This window comes from Leptodactylus fuscus, chromosome 8 (genome assembly GCF_031893055.1).
Source record: "Leptodactylus fuscus isolate aLepFus1 chromosome 8, aLepFus1.hap2, whole genome shotgun sequence".
NCBI classification, from domain to species: domain Eukaryota; kingdom Metazoa; phylum Chordata; class Amphibia; order Anura; family Leptodactylidae; genus Leptodactylus; species Leptodactylus fuscus.
In genome coordinates this window covers 44,041,194-44,061,400 of record NC_134272.1, presented here as the reverse complement: position 1 = coordinate 44,061,400, position 20,207 = coordinate 44,041,194, and the positions used below count along the sequence as shown (strand labels likewise).

General features: G+C 39.7%; 1 protein-coding gene across 1 annotated transcript in view; it reads right to left on the bottom strand.

Moving 5' to 3' along the window:
• Window positions 1–20,207, bottom strand: part of DNAH7 (dynein axonemal heavy chain 7) — a 263,832-nt gene that overhangs the window by 72,587 nt on the left and 171,038 nt on the right. Inside the window, exons 46-47 of the mRNA XM_075284818.1 lie at window positions 7,011–7,174; window positions 1,797–1,951 (exon numbers count right to left, since the gene is read on the bottom strand). Coding sequence (XP_075140919.1) covers window positions 1,797–1,951; window positions 7,011–7,174 — 319 coding nt within the window. The remainder of the gene's footprint in view (window positions 1–1,796; window positions 1,952–7,010; window positions 7,175–20,207) is intronic.

Here is a 20,207-nt window from a genome sequence, read left to right as displayed (position 1 = left end):
ATCTGTGCCCCAGGTGAAGAGCTATCGATGCTGGTACCGTAACTCTTCACCGTCAGAAGGGCGTTCCTGACAATCAATCAGGAATGCCCTTCCTCACAGCAGCGCCTATAGCACTGTACTGTGAGAGCGGGGAGGAACCCCCCCTTCCCTCCTGATAGTGCTCGTCTATAGAATAGTGCACATGATATGAAGTTAGGAGGAATAGTTAATACTAGGGCGGAGAGAGAAAGTATTTAGATACGCTAGAACAACGGACTGAGGTGAATAGTTCTACACTTGGGTAAGAAGAATATAAAAAACATTTATAGTATGGGGGGAATTGAACTGCGTGATAGCACAGGGGAAAAGGATTTGGGCATAATGGTGGATCACAAATTTAATATGAGTCAACAATATGGTGCTGTGGCCAAGAAGGCTAACAAAATTCTGGGTTGTATTAAAGCAAGCATTGAATCTAGATCAAGAGAGATATTACTCTGCCCTGGTTAGACCCCACCTGGAGTACTGTGTTCAGTTTTGGGCGCCTCAGTTTAAGAAGGACATTTATTTATTGCAGCAAGTCCAGAGAAGAGCAACCAAGATGGTGGAAGGCCTGCAAACCATGTCCTATGAGGAGCGGTTAAAAGAATTAGAATTGTTTAGTTTGCAGAAAAGAAGGTTGAGAGGGGATCTAATTGCGGTCTATAAATATTTGAAAGGTAGTCATAGTGCAGAAGGATCTACCCTATTTTCGTTAGCACAGGTTTCCCTCAATGGAAACCTTCAAGCAGAAGCTGGAAGAATATTTAGCTGGGATGATTTAGGAAAACTTGTATTGCAGGGGGTTGGACTTGATGGCCCTTTGTGGTCCCTTCCAACTCTAAAGAAGAAGAACTGCATCAGTGGCAGATGAAAAAGGTCTAGGTCTAGAAGAAGGAGCACAGAGTGTTTGTTTAGCTTTGGTATTTAGCAGATTTTTTCACGATTTTGGATATGGTGGTGTCAGTAGATTGGTGTGGTTGGAATTCAAAATTAATTAATTTATATTCATAGAGTCCCACAGGGCCACAAGGGGACTTAAACATGCAATCTCTTAATTTCTTAAACAGTAGTGTAATACTTCGGTATTATAGTATCTTGTACACTTTACTACTTGTCTATTAGTTCCTGTTTCTTGCATGGATTAATAGACATCCTGAGGTCACTATTAGGCCTCCTTGCTGCCATGGCAAACCCTTGGACAGAGGCTTGAAGAGCCTTTAATAACTAAAGAAAGGCCCCAATACTGACAACCTTGAAGCTACAGCCATTTATTATAATGCTACTTTAATAATTCTATGTTCTTTTTCATGTACAATGATAAAATGCCACTTTAGACAATGCAAGTCTTGTATTCTGGATTTATTTGGTCCAGGAAGTGAAATAAAATTGTCTCATAGATAAATTATGTATATTGCCACTATTCTGAAAAAAAGAAAGACGAGGTTAAGATTTATCTATCTGCCATTGAATAAACCATCATTTTTTTCACCCAACAACTGCACTCAGGAAAACCTTATTTTTAATGAATACATAAATATGCTGTGCTTCACAACACAATTAAAGGAGCTAATTAAAAGAATTTTACACAAATGAATCTTTCAACATAGAGATTTTACCACCTGCTGCTAATACAGCAATTACAGTTTTAATGTGATTAATGATCAGTGGAAAATGAAAAGCAAGAAATGCACCAGTCATCTTGGGGAAACTGTACTTTTAACTCTTTATTTTCAGAATTTTACACTATTTACAATTTACCATATGCCCTAACTTACCTGGAGTCCCAAACTGGATGCAGTTTTCCAATGTTCGCACAAAATCAGGATCGCTTAGCTTAATGATATGTAAGCTATTAGCCTTTTCCATATTCTTTACCCATTTATTTGCCTGACCCTGAGGATCAATCATCAAAGGCCAGCGTCTTGCATTTCTGAAATGACATTTGAGTGCAAATGTAACATTGATTTATACATTACTGTATGTACACTTAGTACGCCTCAACCTACAAAGTAACAGGAACCTATTAAGATAAACTTGCTAAATACTATTCAACCTATTTAATGGAGAAAATGCCCTTGTCGCCTGGCAGCGAATCAGAACTCAGTTTTCATTTCTTCAATTGCTCTGGAAAAATAAACTGCACTGTGATTGGCTGATAGGGCCGAGGTCAGATCTTATGTGAGCCAGTTCTGATAGATGACAACCAATCACTTTTGTATCATAAAATATACTGCAGTTCACATTCTCATAATATTGTATACAAACTTGGTATGCTCTTTTGGCTGCTGTGTTAGAGATCAGCTTTGCTTCTAGGGAAGAAAATCTGGGAGTTACTTTACATCTGTGTCACAAGGTTGTTTGTCTTTATTGATACATTTGCTTTATAGCGGGGCGTCATTCATTTTCCCACAAGGTTAGATCATCTATCTTAGTCATTGGCGCTAACCAAGTGATATATTATTATTATTATTATTATTATTATTATTTATTTCTATAGTACATTTGTAGATACATGGAGTTGTAGTACATTCATGAACATGGAACTTCAGACCAAATGAGTCCAATACCATAAAAAGAATGGAATTGAAAACAATGCAAAAGACAAATATGCAGAGTCGGAAATGTCAAGCAGAGGCTGGAACAGCGTTGTACATGCTCTGGGGTCGAAGGGTATTTTGGATTATTGGAATGACCTCCTGGAATTTATGGATAACGCTTTGGTGCTTTAAAAATCCAGCTCTCCAGAGTGTCTTTTTTTTGGAAAAGTTGATGACTTAACTGTTAGGTGCTAGTTGAAATCTATATACACACTTACTTTTTATGGTAAAAGGGTTAGCTTATTGAATTGGAAATGTCCCAAACTTTCCAACAGCATGGATGTGTAAAATAAACAACGTCCTGACCATGTAACAACTCTTGTACAAAGTCAGGGGGTGGACTGACTGCTTCACTAAAAATTGGCCGCGTCATCAGGAGCTATGGACCCCTGTCTGTACTTTTCTGTCCTGTTCTGTCCCATCTGACTGGTCTTGCTGTGCCCTCTGCCATGCTGGCTGTTTCCCGTTATGGTCCACTTGTATAATCTCCCTGGTGAGAATCTTCCCTTACATATATAAATAGCCATATGGTTTTTATTAATACATCTCATTGGAAACCTTACTGAACCAGTAACCAGTTAATAACCTTCCCTTATATTTTTGGACTCTCTAAATCTATATTACTAAATGTAAGGATAAAATAATAAAATGAAAATAAAATATGTAAACAAGACTCTATGACAATTTTGTAATCATGAATGAAATTAAAAATGATAATTGCTGTTTGTTTCATAATTTGAATATTCATTTGTGTCACTGTGGTCACTAAAAGCAAGCACATTAACCGGTTACAGAAGGTTAATAATGACACGGATATTATTACTAGCTTGTGCCAAATCTTCCTCGCTCAGTATGTGATTGATCTGATACATATCTGCTTCATCTGGGTTTATTGTTTGATTAATTTCATAGTCTCTCTTGTTACAACTATAAAGGAGCTCATTTGCATTAGTAGAAAAATTAGCAGTTTTATGTATTTTCTAGCCAAAAATGTTCTGCATAACATACTTCAAACAAAAAATATATATTTTATCAAATAGAGGTATATTAGCTTTCAGGTTCAGATATTGGATGTTATGGCTAAAAGGGGAAAACTTGTAATACATTTACTTTAATAGTTGCCACTAAAGCAAGTTATGACCTACACTAGTGCTTGAACATTTGTAAAACCTTCAGAATTTTCTATTTTTAAAAATTTAACCTAAAACTATATCAGATTTTCATACAAGTCACAATATTAAATAAAGAGAACCAAATCAAACAAATGAGTCAAAAATATGACTTTTTAATTTAAAGGGATTCTATCACTGGATACCCTTTTTTAATACTAACACAGGGAAGTTTACCTACCTTTAGAAGTCTTTTCCGCGTCACCATTCCAGTGATACTCCCAGTTTTTTTCGGTATGTTTGAAATGATTTTTCTCACAGCACTGGGAGCGTCCCCAGTGTTGCTTGGAAAATCTCCAACGCTGCCTCATCTTCTTCTGGAACGCCTCTCTGATGCGTCCTCTTCTGGCACTGGTCTTCTAAATCCTAGACATGCGCAGTCGGCTCTGCCATCGGGCTTCGGGCAGAGCTGACTGCACATGTCTGCGCCCATTTTCTTGTGGCCACTTACAGGAGCATAATGCATGCACTACATGCAGAGAAGACTTCTAAAAGTAGGAGAAGAATAGCCTTTTTTAAGGCTATTCCTACATGTTTGTATTAAAAAAAAGAGATTCTAATGTTAGAATCCCTTTAATAATAGAAGAAAATAATCCAATATCACATATATATTTTAATAATGATATTTTTATTATAATTATTTTTTATATTTATAATATTTTACAGCTCTTTAAAAATCATAGGGTTCATGTACAGACAAAATGAGACAGTGAGATTACAGTGTAATAAGTCAACTCACACAAAAGGAGTGAGGGCCCAGCTCACAAGAGCTTACAATCGTTGAGGTAGAAGGTGGTAAAACAAGACGTAGTGCCAAAAGTATGTGAACCATTGCTTTCAATACCTCAGGCGACCCCCATGTGCAGTAATAATTCCATCAAACCATTTTTGACGTTTTTATCCCATTCCGCTGTACTAAACAGCTTCAATATTGTTATGTTGGTGGGTTTGCTACCATGACCTTGTTACAGGTCCTTCCACAACATTTCCATCAGATTACGGACGTTAGCACTTGGCTATTCCAAAACTTTAACCTCACGATTCTTTAACCAATCTAGTAGTAAGTAATAGTAGTAGTAACTTATCAGCTTAGAGTCATTTACTTACTGCATTACCCAACTTCAGATATCCTGACAAGATTCCATTAAATTTTGCTACTATAGTTCAGAATTCATTTGTTCCATCAAGGATGGTAAGCTCTCCTGGTGAATATGCAGCAAAACAGGCCCAAAACATGAACCTTCCACCACTGTTTCTCCAAAAATAACTCTTCCAATTTAAAGCAAAAAGTTCTATTTTGGATTTGCACATCCACAAAACATTTTTTTCCAACAGCCTCCTGGCATGTCCAGGAGATCTGTAGAAAACTGCAAACAAGCAGCAATGTTCTTTTTGGCAAGCCGCATGCAATCCTGCCGTGCACACCATTGTTGTTCAGGATCATCCTGAAGAAGGACTCAAACATTACCTAATGTGAGAAAAGCCTTAGATTCTCAAAGCTTACTTTTGGTTCCATTGTGCCCTTGAAAACTATTAGACGCCTTGCTCTTGCCATTATTTTTGATGGTCGACCAATCTTGGGGAAGTTACTTATAGTCTTGAATTTCCTCCATTTGTACACAATTAGTTTGACGGTGGATTGGTGGACTTCAATCTCTTTGAATCAGTTTTGAAACCTATCCTATTTAGCATTAACAATTTTTCCTTTCAGGTCCTCAGATACTGTATGTCATTGATTTGTGCCATGATTTACTTCTAGAAACATAAGGAAGAGGATGAAGGAAACAACAACTGGGGTGATTGAGCCCTGCTAAGCAGGGATGCAAGATGCGCAGAAGAGGAGATCAAGGAAATGGTTCATTTTATTTCCATCAGGCTATACAATTCAATGCTGGGCAGACATCTTCAACAGGCCAAAAAAATCTATTGGCTGCTTCCAGCATTGCCTGATTGAAATAAAATAAACCTTTTCCTTGATATCATCCTCTGTGACTCTTACATTCCAGCATAGAAGAACTAAATTACCCCAGTTGTTCTCCTCACTCCACTGCCATAGACCTCTAGCCCACGGGGAGAACAACAGCTTGATATTTCCTACTCAACACCAGGTGAGCAGTTGTCCATTTACTTTACAACACGGATTTCAGTACTGTACCTACTTTGATAGATCCCTGTTCTTTAAGCCTTAGTTCACACGGGGTATTTTGGTCAGGATTTTGAGGCTGAATCTGCCTCAAAATTCTGACAAAAAGACAGTTCCCATTGAAATCAATGCGAGCCGGTCAGCTCTTTTTTTCCGGGACCCGTTTGCTCCGGCTCCCGGAAAAAAAAGCGAGATGCTCATTCTTCAGGCGGAAGACACTCCGTCCTCCCGACTAGGAGGGAGTGAATGGGAGGGAAGTGAATGGGTTTTTAAATGGACTATTTGCAAAGCTTTCCTATTTTTGTGCAGTTTCAGCAGATTTATGATGGACGGACAGCAGGCGCAAGTGTGAACGATGCATCACAGACGTGATATTGGATCATTTTCTTCTATAAATAAATTACCAAGTTTTATATTTTTCATTTGTTTGATTTAGTTCTCTTTATCTACTGTTAGAACTTATATGAAAATGTCATGTGGTTTTAGGTGAAATCTATACAGAAATACAGAAAATTCTGAAGGGTTCACAAATCAGGGGACAATTCTGTGAAGAGGCTGAAAGGTGCTGGAATAGCACACAGGGTTTTGCTATGGCCAGATGTTATTGTAATGTCTATTCTGTCAAGCACAACTTCTGGCTTGAGCTTCCACTGCTGCCCCATCCAGGTTCTCATGTCTGCATGGTTAGCTATATATAAGCACACATGTACCAGTATGTAACTGTGTTATTCATTGGACTGTAAGCATTATTGTAGGACCATTGAAGAAGTTTTTCCATTGGTTTCTGTGTGGGATGTGAAAAGTACCAGAAAAAAATCTCAATCCAGCTCAAAACACTTTAAGGCTAAGGCACAACGGGACGTCCCACAGCAAAAAAGTGGCGGCCATGCGTATTACATTTTTTAATGCACTTAACAGTTTTGAGTCATTTTAACTTTAGCTTCACTAACATCAACCATAAATTAAAGTTTTTGTACAAAAACTAAAAAAGCAAAAGCAATATGGACAAAAAAAAGTATAAATAAACTTGTGCTTTCAGGTCTGTATTACAATCACATTAAAATACAGAAAACTACTCACGAAATGATAATTCCATTGTCAATAGAGAAGCTATCCGAAGGTAAACCTGCAATGTTCCAAGCTCTAATTTTCACAGGCTCGCCTAATGTGCTGGTGAGAGAGTAGTCTTCAGAACACGGTATATTCTTATCCTTGCACATTAAGCTCCATTCTTTTGTTTGCATCTGCAAGATCAAATATTAAAAGAATTGTTTGTTTTACTTAAAGGAAGCCCCTAATGCATGTTTAATACTAATAACTGGTCTATAGGAAGAATAAATAAATAAAAAAAAAAAAAACTAAAAAATATTATTTAGTTAAGTGCTGTTAGGAATATTTGAAGTATTTTTTACATTTTTCATGCTATTTAAAAACCAAAAAATCAACAGTACGTTACCATTATCCATTAAGTCAAGTTATGTATTTATACTTCCTCTTCTGTCACCTAACCAGTGATCACAGATCTCATGTAATATATAGAATCCAGCAATCACAATAGGTCATATCACAGTTTATCTACCCCCCTTTCTGCACAATTACTTCTGTACAAGTCACAAAACATGCCTAGAAAAATCTCACATAGAAATCAATAGGGTCTAGAGATGAGCGAACACTAAAATGTTCGAGGTTCGAAATTCGATTCGAACAGCCGCTCACTGTTCGTGTGTTCGAACGGGTTTCGAACCCCATTATAGTCTATGGGGAACATATACTCGTTAAGGGGGAAACCCAAATCCGTGTCTGGAGGGTCACCAAGTCCACTATGACACCCCAGGAAATGATACCAACACCCTGGGATGACACTGGGACAGCAGGGGAAGCATGTCTGGGGGCATAAAAGTCACTTTATTTCATGGAAATCCCTGTCAGTTTGCGATTTTCGCAAGCTAACTTTTCCCCATAGAAATGCATTGGCCAGTGCGGATTGGCCAGAGTACGGAACTCGACCAATCAGCGCTGGCTCTGCTGGAGGAGGCGGAGTCTAAGATCGCTCCACACCAGTCTCCATTCAGGTCCAACCTTAGACTCCGCCTCCTCCGGCAGAGCCAGCGCTGATTGGCCGAAGGCTGGCCAATGCATTCCTATGCGAATGCAGAGACTTAGCAGTGCTGAGCCAGTTCTGCTCAACTACACATCTGATGCACACTCAGCACTGCTACATCAGATGTAGCAATCTGATGTAGCAGAGCCGAGGGTGCACTAGAACCCCTGTGCAAACTCAGTTCACGCTAATAGAATGCATTGGCCAGCGCTGATTGGCCAATGCATTCTATTAGCCCGATGAAGTAGAGCTGAATGTGTGTGCTAAGCACACACATTCAGCTCTACTTCATCGGGCTAATAGAATGCATTGGCCAGCGCTGATTGGCCAGAGTACGGAACTCGACCAATCAGCGCTGGCTCTGCTGGAGGAGGCGGAGTCTAAGATCGCTCCACACCAGTCTCAGCACTGCTTCATCACGCCAATAGAATGCACTGGCCAGCGCTGATTGGCCAGAGTACGGAATTCGGCCAATCAGCGCTGGCTCTGCTGGAGGAGGCGGAGTCTAAGGTCGGACCAGAATGGAGACTGGTGTGGAGCGATCTTAGACTCCGCCTCCTCCAGCAGAGCCAGCGCTGATTGGCCAAAGTACGGAATTCGGCCAATCAGCGCTGGCCAATGCATCCCTATGGGAAAAAGTTTATCTCACAAAAATCACAATTACACACCCGATAGAGCCCCAAAAAGTTATTTTTAATAACATTCCTCCCTAAATAAAGGTTATCCCTAGCTATCCCTGCCTGTACAGCTATCCCTGTCTCATAGTCACAAAGTTCACATTCTCATATGACCCGGATTTGAAATCCACTATTCGTCTAAAATGGAGGTCACCTGATTTCGGCAGCCAATGACTTTTTCCAATTTTTTTCAATGCCCCCGGTGTCGTAGTTCCTGTCCCACCTCCCCTGCGCTGTTATTGGTGTAAAAAAGGCGCCAGGGAAGGTGGGAGGGGAATCGAATTTTGGCGCACTTTACCACGCGGTGTTCGATTCGATTCGAACATGGCGAACACCCTAATATCCGATCGAACATGTGTTCGATAGAACACTGTTCGCTCATCTCTAATAGGGTCTGCTCCAGACTATTATGTCTATGTTCCATCTGCAGGAAACAGAAATTTTGACTTAAAGGGGTTGTCCATGGGGAAGGAGGCCATTGAAGGAGAAACATTAAAAAAAAAAAGGATACTCCCCTGTCTCTGACATTCCATTGTCTGCTATTGCTGTCTGGTCCAGTGGGTACCAGTGTCTGTGCCAACAGAAGTCCTACACCGCATGTGACCATGAGGTGGCCTTAGCAGCCACAAGCAGGGAACCGGTGACTTTTAGCATAGAACTACCTTTTTTTAATATACTTTTGCCATTAGCAATGGTCATTTTGTAAACAGCAGCACTAGTAATTTGTTCACTGGATACTTTATTTTTGAAGCACAACCTCCTTATGAGACATAGTGAGGGACTATGTCTGACCCGCCAACTCATACAGCTTCTGATGTGTTGACCAGACAGCATTTTTTGATCATGTTAGTCTCAAAGTTGCATTTAAGGTTAATTTCTTATATATGATAAAACTCTAGACTATAAGCTAGTTGGATGATTAGTATAAGCAGGGACATACTTAAAGGGGGCACAGCGGTAACAATTGCTACCGGACCCAGGAGCCGACGGGTAGTTTTAAATTTATATTTTAATGTAAGATGTGAATTCCATTTCCATACCACACAGAAAGATACATATTAAAATGGGAAGTACGGTCGAAGGTACTATTTGTGAAAGAGCAAAATGTGCTGCAATTTTTGGCAATTCTGCATCAAATTTGCATAAAATTCTAGATGTAAGATATGCATATATTGCGGTGGATTTTTCTGTAGTCTAAATTTATACAATTTGGGAATACACAATGGAATTTGGAGAGGAATTTCAGGTAGTCATCTGCAACAGATTTCTCTTCAAATTCTAGCCTTGTGCAACCCACAGTGGAAAGATGAAGCAGAGTTTGTCTTTCTACCATGGATTTATTCGCTGACTAGCTTCAAGAAGGGCTGGGCTACTTGGGTAGTCCCATGCCATAATTCAAAATGTGGAATCCAAGGGTTGATCAAGCAGAGGTCTTCATTTTCAGCATCCATCACCATTGAAAACAATGGTAATTGTAGGCTAATTCCTGATGAAGAATCCATCTCAAAATCAGCTGCAAATTTTAGTGAATTTAGTGAATTTTAGGCTTCCTCATCAAAGCATCTCCCATGTAAATGATCATTTAGGGCATATCGATATCATAGAGGGGGAAACAACCGAAACAGAAACCCTGCAAAGGTTTACTATAGTAGTACTGGATGTGTAGACATGGCAAGAGATTTACACATGGAATGTGCATTGCAAGGAAAGCCCATTATGACTGCTGAGGGATTCATCTGCCAGATGTACAACAATCTGCCCAGTATTTTTAAGAAGATGAAAGTCATTAAAATGGGCAGTGACATTAACCCTTACTTGCTTATAACTCACTCAGTGTGGTTACATGAGAACGCTACTTCAGTAATGATAGTAATATTGGACATGGAAAATCCAGTCATCCATTCATTCTGAATATTGAGAAGCTCTGAATACAATTTTCTGGCAGTCACACGTTTTCTAAGGAAGAAGTGCAATTTTAGAAACAACAGGTAATATTATCTCTGGGTAGATAATTACTCCTTGTAAAACACTGATCTTATAGTCATGTGATAATATAATAAGATTGCTACAATCTCTCGAGGTGACTGTAAAGGAGAAGTCAAGGGAATTGTCATTTATATATTCATAATCCAAAAAAAGATAACACTGTACTGACTACTGATATGGACGTAATGTGATTATGGCACCGACTGGGATAAATTAATGTTTAATTAGGAGGTACCTCATTATTTTTTACGCTCTCCTTGGCTGTTAATTTCCCATGTCTTTTCTAACAGAAATCTTGTATTATACTTGTATTATACAGCTTACATTGCCTAGTTGGTTGCACTTAGAAGTACAAAATCCAAAATCAATATACATTCAGTGTGATCTTACAGAAAAAGGGTTACTATAACCTAAAGTAGAAATCCTCATCTGGAGCCACTTCCACTTTTATGTCAAGTTCACATCCGCCACAAAATCTGCATGTCTTATATGACACTCCATGAATGCGGATTTAATGCTTATCCACAGCAATATCTGCATGCAAGATTTGTCGATTTTGTGGCAGATTTCACAGTGGCGTAAAATTACACCTTGTGTGAATACATCCAAATAGCTTGAAGCATTCTCTTTATTCACTGAACTTTTCTCATTGTAACCTACTGAACTGGGGAATTTCACATTCTTGTTTAGCCAGACTGAAGAATACAGAATGTTTTATAACCCATCACAGTAAACTATCCCTTATCATGTAAAAGGCTTTATTCGGATTCTAGTAAATACATTTAATAGACAGCAGTCTTTAGGAATAATGTTAGTGACCCTCGCTTGGTACAACCTGCTATAGTTCAGTAGATGCGCTATATTTTTGACTTATGTTTCCATATCTTTTAGTGTCACCATCTTATCTTGTTCTATACTCAGACTGCATAGAGATCTGCATTCAATCTTTGCCTTCTAGCTCCTCAAAGAAGGTTATTATAGTCTCGGTTACCAGGCTTTAGCACCCTTACATAACTGCCTGTTAGTACCTGTATGGTTTTACAAATAACAAATGTTCAACCCAATAAACAATGCGTGACATCTAAAAGCATATTACGAAATGTACTAGGGACAGTCATAACAGCAGGATTTTTATCAGAGCAGATTAAATCCCTTTTCCCACTGTCTTGCATTACATAAAAAATCACACTCATAGGAACACAAAAGACATCCAGCAGAGCATGGGATATTAGTAAGAAGCTGTCTCAGCTGAACCTTGTCTGATGCAAATAATAGTTTTTGAGACATAAACCAAATCTAATTTCATATTTTACAGGTTTCAATTTATAGTGGCTTAGGGCAAACATCCACACTTTCTGGCTAAATAAAAATTGATATAACTCAAGCAACTAGAATGGAGTATTTATATCTAGTACTTTGTATTGTATACATTTCATGGATTTCACTTGTTTTTTTGCACAAATGTTTATGGTTTTAAAACAAGGCCACACATGCGAAGACATGCTGAAGAATTTCCCGCAGCATGCTCTCCTGCAAGTCCTGGAGCATCCATTGGACACTTGCAATTTGGATGTAAAGGTGTAACCATTTGCATTAAGGGGTTAATATCCAAGCATTTGTCGTCAACTGGTAACTATAGAAGAACGGGGAAGTGTCTCACACTAAGGTAGGTTTATGACTATTTAGATGCCATAGAAAAAGTCACCAAATTTTGAACAAGCCCTTTTGCAACTTTTGGCCCATTTCTTCCACACTTGCCACTTTTTTTTTTTTAATTGGAGAGGTGTGGCTTCACAAATTTAAAGGGGTGTTCTAACATTTTTTTTATGCTTCTGCTACTTACAGCAGTCACATCCTATTTGCAAAGCCGCTGAGGCTGTGATAGGACATCACTGGTGACATCATCCAGGGGACCTGTATACAGAAGAACAGAAATTCTGTCACTGGAAATGGAGGCCCAGGAAAAGGTCAAACCCTGTCATATTACATTTGTGAAAACAGAAGTATCTGTTATACGAGTGGTGTAACTAGGAATGGCTGGGCCCCAAGGCGAACATTTGACAGGTAACAGCCTATTAAAAAAAAAAGATCAGGGGCCCATCAAGCCCCCTAATGTCCCAGCCCTGTGGTAGCCACTGCCGCTACTTCCCCGGCATTTACGCCACTGTGTCATATGAGAAATCCAGTAGAGCACTGTGTCTTCTGTTATGAATATAACATAAAACAGAATTGCTTAAAGTTTAGGCTGGGGCCCAACTTGTGAACACGCAGTGTTTTGGCCTGCAAAGTAGATGGGATTCTAGCTCATCCCATCCACACACTGCAGGAAAAAAACGCAGCATTTTTTGAAATCGCAGCATGTCCATTATACCTATGCAAAGGTTGGCATTTTCTGTATAGGTATAATAGAAGCAGAAAGTCCACAGAGGTAAACTGAAAGGACTGTCTGTGAAAAACGCTGTAGAAAAAAAGTGATGCTTTTCCACAGCTTTATTTTGAAGTGTTTCATTGCATGGGGCCTTAGCTTTAGGCTAAGGCCCCACATGATATAAATGAATTTTTTTGAAGATTTTGTTGCGAGTTTTTTGAGCTAAAGTTACGAGTGGCTTGAGCAAATGGTAGAAGTATAATCACTTCCTCTGTGATTCCCATTCCTTAAGTAGCCATTCTTGACTTTGCCTCAAAAAAAGCAGCAAAACCTGCAACAAAAAAGCTGTTTCCTCAATGTGGTGCCTCAGCCTAAGGGTAGCTGTACACAACTGTGTTTCACACACAAGACTTGGTCCGTGTCTTAGCCAGATTTACTTTCTTGAATTTCATGCTGGGAGCAGGACTCCTAGTACCCTAGTTATCTTTGATGGTAGGAGTCCCTACTTTCTAGCAACATACTGTTCCATACCAATTAATGTAAAGACAGTATGTTGCTGAGAGGCAGGGACTGCTATCATCAAAGATAACTCAGTTATCAGTTAACAAAGTTGGTAAATCTGGCTGTCAAACACGGACTGAGTTTCTCGGGTGAAACACAGTCATTTGCAGTTACCCTAAGGGTGCCTTCACACAGAGTATACGCTCACTGATTCTGAACGTGTAACATGTGGGAAGCGCACGTATGCCGGCTCAAATAGAAAGCAATTGGATCTGTTTTAACGCCACTGATTCGGAACAAGTTACACGTTCAGAATCAGTGAGTGTATACTCAGTGTGAATGCACCCTTAAAGTTTTAGTCAAGCATACATACAGTTGTGCTAAAAAGTTTACATACTCCGGCAAATTTTTTTTTTTTTTTCTTCACTCATGGTTAGTGGTTGGTTGAAGCCATATATTGTCAAACTTCTGCAATTTTTTTCTTTTTAAGTCATAATGACAACCAAAAACATCAAAATGACCCTGTTCAAAAGTTCACATACCCTGGTGACTAAACCAAACCACGGTCAGGTAGACCAACCAAGATTTCAGCCACAACTGCCTGGAAAATTGTTCGGGATGTAAAGAAAAACCCTCACATAACATCAGCTGAAATACAGGTGTGGCTGTTTTAAGATGAACAATAAGGAGGCACTTGAAGAAAAATGGGCTGCAATGTCAAGTTACCAGAAGAAAGTCATTACTGCGCAAATGCTGCAAAGAATCTCGTCTTCAATACACCAAACAGCACAGAGACAAGTCTCAAAACTTCTGAAACCAGGTAATTTGGAATGATGAGACAAAAATTTAACTTTTTGTCCACAACCATAAACGTTACATTTGGAGAGGTGTGAACAAGGCCTATGATGAGAGGAACACCATTCCTACTGTAAAGCATAGATGTGGATCGCTGATGATGTGAGGATGTGTAAGCTTCAAAGGCACAGGAAACTTGGTCAAAGTTGAAGGAAACATTGTCAGCAAATACTCAAGGAAAATTTGTACTCATCAGCCAGGAAGCTGCGCATGGGATGTACTTGGACGTTCCAACATGACAGCAATCCAAAACACAAGGCCAAGTCGACCAGTCTTTAGCTACAGTAGAAGAAAGTGAAGGTTCTGGAGTGGCCATCTCCGTCTCCTCACCTCCATATCATTGAGCCACTCTGGGGAGATCTCAGGCGCGCTGGACATCTTAGACAGCCCAGGAATTTACAGGAATAAGAAGAATGGGCAGCTGTACCATCTGAGAACATATAGAGCCTCATCCACAACTACCACAAAAGACTTCAAGCTGTCATTGATGTTAGAGGGAGCAATACACGGTATTAAGAACTGGGATATGTGAACTTTTGAACAGGGTCATTTTGATGTTTTTCTTTGTCATTATGATTTTAAAAGAGAAAACACAGCAGTTTGACAATAAATGGCTTAAACCAACCACCAACCATGAGTGGAGAAAACGTTTTTGTGTTATCATTCGTATTCTCTGAAAAAAGGCCAAACCCCTCCCCAAAAAATCTGCCGGCGTATGTAAACTTTTTAGCACAACTGTAGGAGTCAAAGTTATTAGAACCAGGGGGCCACACGGTGGCTCAGTGGTTAGCACTGCAGCGCTGGAGTCCTGGTGTTCAAATCCCACCAAGGGCAGAAAACCAGCTGCAAGGAGCTTGTATGTTCTCCCCGTGTTTGCATGGATTTCCATCCCATATTCCAAAGACATACTGATAGGGAAAAATGTACATTGTGAGCTCTATGTGGGGCTCACAATCTACATTAAAAAAAAAAAAAAAAAAAAAAGATAAAAAAAAAAAAGTTATTAGAACCACTAAAGAATATTTAAATTAAACCAAAGAGACGTACATCTGTAATATTTATTGTTAGTCTCTAGGCACCTAGATTTATTTTAGTATACGTGTACCTCTTTAAGGGACAATGTCACTCCAGGGCCAACTCAACTGTTATATTAACCATCCCAATGCAACACTATTCTAAGTGTAAATTTCAATTAGATTTCTATCCGTAGAGTGACAGAAATGCAATGAGTTATAAAATATCTACTCTTTAACTAAAATGTCAGATTTCATGCCCCTATTAATAAACAGAGTATCATTTGCAGAAGTACAGAAACCTAGCTACAGAGAATCTGCGCGAGCTTCACATAGCAACATGTCTATTCCTGGAGAATAATACAAAGCCTGCAAAGATTTTCTTCAGTCAATTACCAATTAAAAGAAATTCCATTTGTAGAAACACATTTCTGTATTCTAAGCGTGTATACCAGAAGTGATTGATGTGCAACGGAAATGAGTTTAACTACAGAAGTTTTCTGAAATAATGAAAAAATTTACTGAAGCTTTGTATAGTTTCACAATTACACATCCATGTCTGCATATCTACGCCAAGATAACACTACTGCTATTCCTTAACACAGGATCTTATCTAATAAAATCTCCTCACTTTGGCTTATTTTGCTGAGGTACACAGAAGATCAGTGAAACAGACACAGATCAAAGAATGAGCTGAAACTAAAACTCGGAAGCCGTCTCTATGCATGTGTAACATGGTCTCCGCAGTTTGGTCCAACAGTGACATCTAAAGGAAGTCATTTTATATTACATACATCATATTCACTATAGAAACACATTAAAAATATTAAATGTAAATGTCAAGCTACAAGCAAAAAGCAAATTAGATGTGCTATATAAGCTGAATAAAAATAGTACTAAGCACCATGCACATGGCAGAGAGTCTGCGCAGTGGTACACAGCGTCCTGGAGCCTGTACGGCGAAATATGAAGTCAGTACTGAATCCAAGGTAGCATGCCCCAAATTGTTTCTATTATGCCGTGTATTGTAAATGTACAGTATTGCTTATAAACTTCTAAATCTTACCAAACTGTAGAGATGAGCGAGTAGTGTTCTATCGAGTAGGTGTTCAATTGAATACTACGGTATTTGAGATACTCGTACTCGTTCGAAAACTACTAGCTGTTCGAAGTTTAAGGTTCGATGCAGAACCAGCGTTGATTGGCAGAATGCTATACATTCTGCCAATCAACGCTGGTTCTTCTCTTACCTTTAGAAGTCTTCTCCGTGCAGCGTCCCCGCGGCGTCTTCCGGCTGGAATTCACGCGGGCATGCCCTCGCATGCGCAGTCGGCTCTGCTCAGGCGTCGGGCCGGGCAGAGCAGACTGTGCATGTCCGCGCATGACCGCGCCTGCGCAGTCGGCTCTGCCTAGGCCACGATGCCTAGGCAGAGTGAATTCCAGCCGGAAGACGCAGCGGGGGCGCTGCGCCGGGAGAAGACTTCAAGGGGAATCCAGCCTGACCGTCACTCGTGGACTTGGTAAGTATGATTTTATAGAATGTTGCGTACCCCTGAAACGAGCATTTCCCCCATAGACTATAATGGGGTTCGAAATCCGTTCGAACAGCCGAACAGTGTGCGGCTGTTTGAATCGGATTTCGAACCTCGGACATTTTAGTGTTCGCTCATCTCTATCAAACTGTAATGTGCACAAGATCCAAGACAAACCTTCAGTCTAAGGCCCCATGTAGTGAGCTGCAGCCAAAAATTGCGGCAGAAACGCAAAATCGCATCCAGTTTTCAGGTCATTATGCACTTTGCAGGTCAAATCACAGCATTTTGGCAATATGGGGCCCTGACCTCAAGAGGTTATCCAGCTACTAATATTCATAGTGTATCCTTAGGCTAGGCCATCATTATTAGATCTGTGGGGATCCAAAAGCCAGAATCCTCACAGATCAGCTGTTCAAGGACAGCATCACTCCCAATATTGTTTACTGACTCGGAGCTCAGACGTTCACTCACTGTACCATTTGTAGCAGGGTTTATGTACTGCACTGCCCCATAGATTTCATTGGGCAGCGCTGAAGTACCTAAAGTACCTCAACCTATTTTTTATGGGGTGAGCTGGATATTTTTAAGTACCAATATGGATTTCGCTACATACAATTTATGAATTAATAGCCACCTATGTATCATAGGTCACAGGGTGAACAAGTGAACAGGCGTCCACAACATAGACTTACTAATACTGTGCTCATGAAAATAAATGGACTTCATACAATATCTTCACTATTTTCTGCTGCCCACATGGCTCCTTTAACACGTCATCTGTCTCTACTACCTACAGAAAATCATAGGGAAGAGGGCACACCGATATCATTTATAAATTGTGTAAGAATCTTAAAGCATACCTCCAATTACAAAACTGCTTTTGAATATAAGAAATTTGGTAAAATATATTAAATACTGTTATGTTTCCTTCTCCATTTATTAGGCTGCTCTCCTACTCCTTATCTTCACTCAGGCTAAGTTCACATCTGCACCTGCTCTCCGCTGGGGGATTCCATTCTCATTCCACTTAAAAATGCAGAGAGAAAAACACTGCAAGCAGCACTTTTTCTCTGCATTTTTCTCCCTTTTCAGGTGGAAATCGAGCAAAAACACGGCAGACCCCATTATAGTCTATAAGGTTTCCGCAGGTAACTGCTTTTTTTTAGGGGAATTAGGTTTCCACAAACGCAGGTGTGAACCTAGCGTCAGTCTGTTTATTATTAGAGATGAGCGAGTAGTATTCAATCGAGTAGGTATTCGATCGAATACTACAGTATTTGGAATATTCGTACTTGATTGAATACTATTAGCTATTCACAGTAAATATTCGATTCAGAACCAGCGTTGATTGGCCGAATGCTATACAGTGTATAGTATTCGGCCAATCAACGTTGGTTCTGCAGCAGGCTCGTCCTTGCTAATCGGGAGAGCTGGCAGCTTGCTGTTACGAGGGAGCTGACTTTTTCTCATAGGAATGCATTGACCAGCGTTGATTGGCCAAGTGTACAGCATTCGGCCAATGCCTGCTGCAGAACCAGCGTTGATTTGCCGCAGGCTCGTCTTTGCTAGTCGGGAGAGCTGGCAGCTTGCGGTTACGAGGGAGCTTACTTTTTATCAGCACAACTGCAAGCGCTTTGCAGTTAAAGCGCACGGACCCCATAGACTATAATGGGGTCCGTACACTTTAACTGCACATCGCTCCTCCTAAAAACTCTCCTCCTGCTATTCGTGGACTTGGTGACTCTCCTTTAGTCGAATAGTGGTTCCCCTGAAACGAGCAATTTTTCCCATAGACTATAATGGGATTCAGTATTCGATCAAGTAGTCGAATATTGAGGCTCTACTTGAAACGAATATCGAATCTAGAATATTTCACTATTCACTCATCTCTATTTATTATAGCTCCAGCTCATAAGTCTATGGAGAGGGAAGAGTGAGGAGGGGGCTGTTAATTGCCTCATCCTGTGCAGTAGTAGAGTCTTACAATAGAAGAGCTCTCCCTCACTGACAGTATAGCAGCAGCCATATAGCAGAGTGTAACTGCCTCCTCCCCTTTCCATAGACTTCTATGTAAAAAGTAAACAAGCAAGTAGTGGAAAGACATATTTTTTTAATAAGATATCTTGCAAAGTTTCTTATATTCACCTGTATTATTCATTTATGAAAACTTGTCTTATAATTGGAGGTACACTTTAATCTTCTGTTATGGATAACCTGACTAATATTGTGCTAAACACTGATCTGTTAGTTGAAAATTACAAACACTTCATGGAGTTTTAATTGGAAACCACAGCTACTGTGTCTTTGATAGAAAGAAGTTTGGTGACATTCTCTAGAAGATATATACGTTTTGATCTTCACAACAACAGCTCATTAGCAGGGAGAAGATATAATGGCAGTCACAAAGAATGGACACACACAAATGATAAAAAAAAAATACTGACATTACTTACAGGAAAGGTCTGCTATCTCAGAATGAAAAGCAAAGATCAAAAATAATTCTAGTTGTAAAGGTAATAAGAAACAACTGTATAGCACATGTAAATTAAAGGGAATCTGTCAGCAGAGGTGATTCTCCAGTTTACAAATCCGCCTTTGCTTTGGAGACCTTTACTGTAATTTAATGTAAAGCTCTGTTTATTCAAAGAAAAATGAGAAGAAAGGCTTAAGACATGCCTTAGCTTGCTTGAGCTTTGGTCTCATCTATAGATTCACAGGCACCAGTAAATCAAGTAAATGATATGTACTATTACTTCCCTTCATAAATTCCATGGTCATTGCCAAGCACTACAATGTCAGCAATTGTGCCTATTGTTACTGTCCTTTACACCACTATAACTATGTTTCATGAATACTACAGTTACATAGATATTGCAGTTGAAAAAAGACATATGTCCATAAAAGAGATGGGAAACAGCATGATTGATGGGACGAGTGAAGAAAATAAGTATTGTATACATTTCCATAAGCATTAATGCTAATTTTTCTCTAAAAAGGCATATATCCCTTTTTGAAGCTGCCAGCCTTGACTGCCGTGACCAGCTCCTAGGGTAGGCTATTCTGCAGATTCACAGTCCTTACAGTGAAGAAACTTTGTGGAGCTGTCTCACTTCCCTGGTTTCTGCTGCTATTGAGAAGCTGAGGACCCAAAGACTCTGTTGTATGGAGAACTACATGAGCCAGCCTGCTGAGTGTATGGACTTAACTACCTTGTGGCTAAAGTGATTTATTGCACTTGATA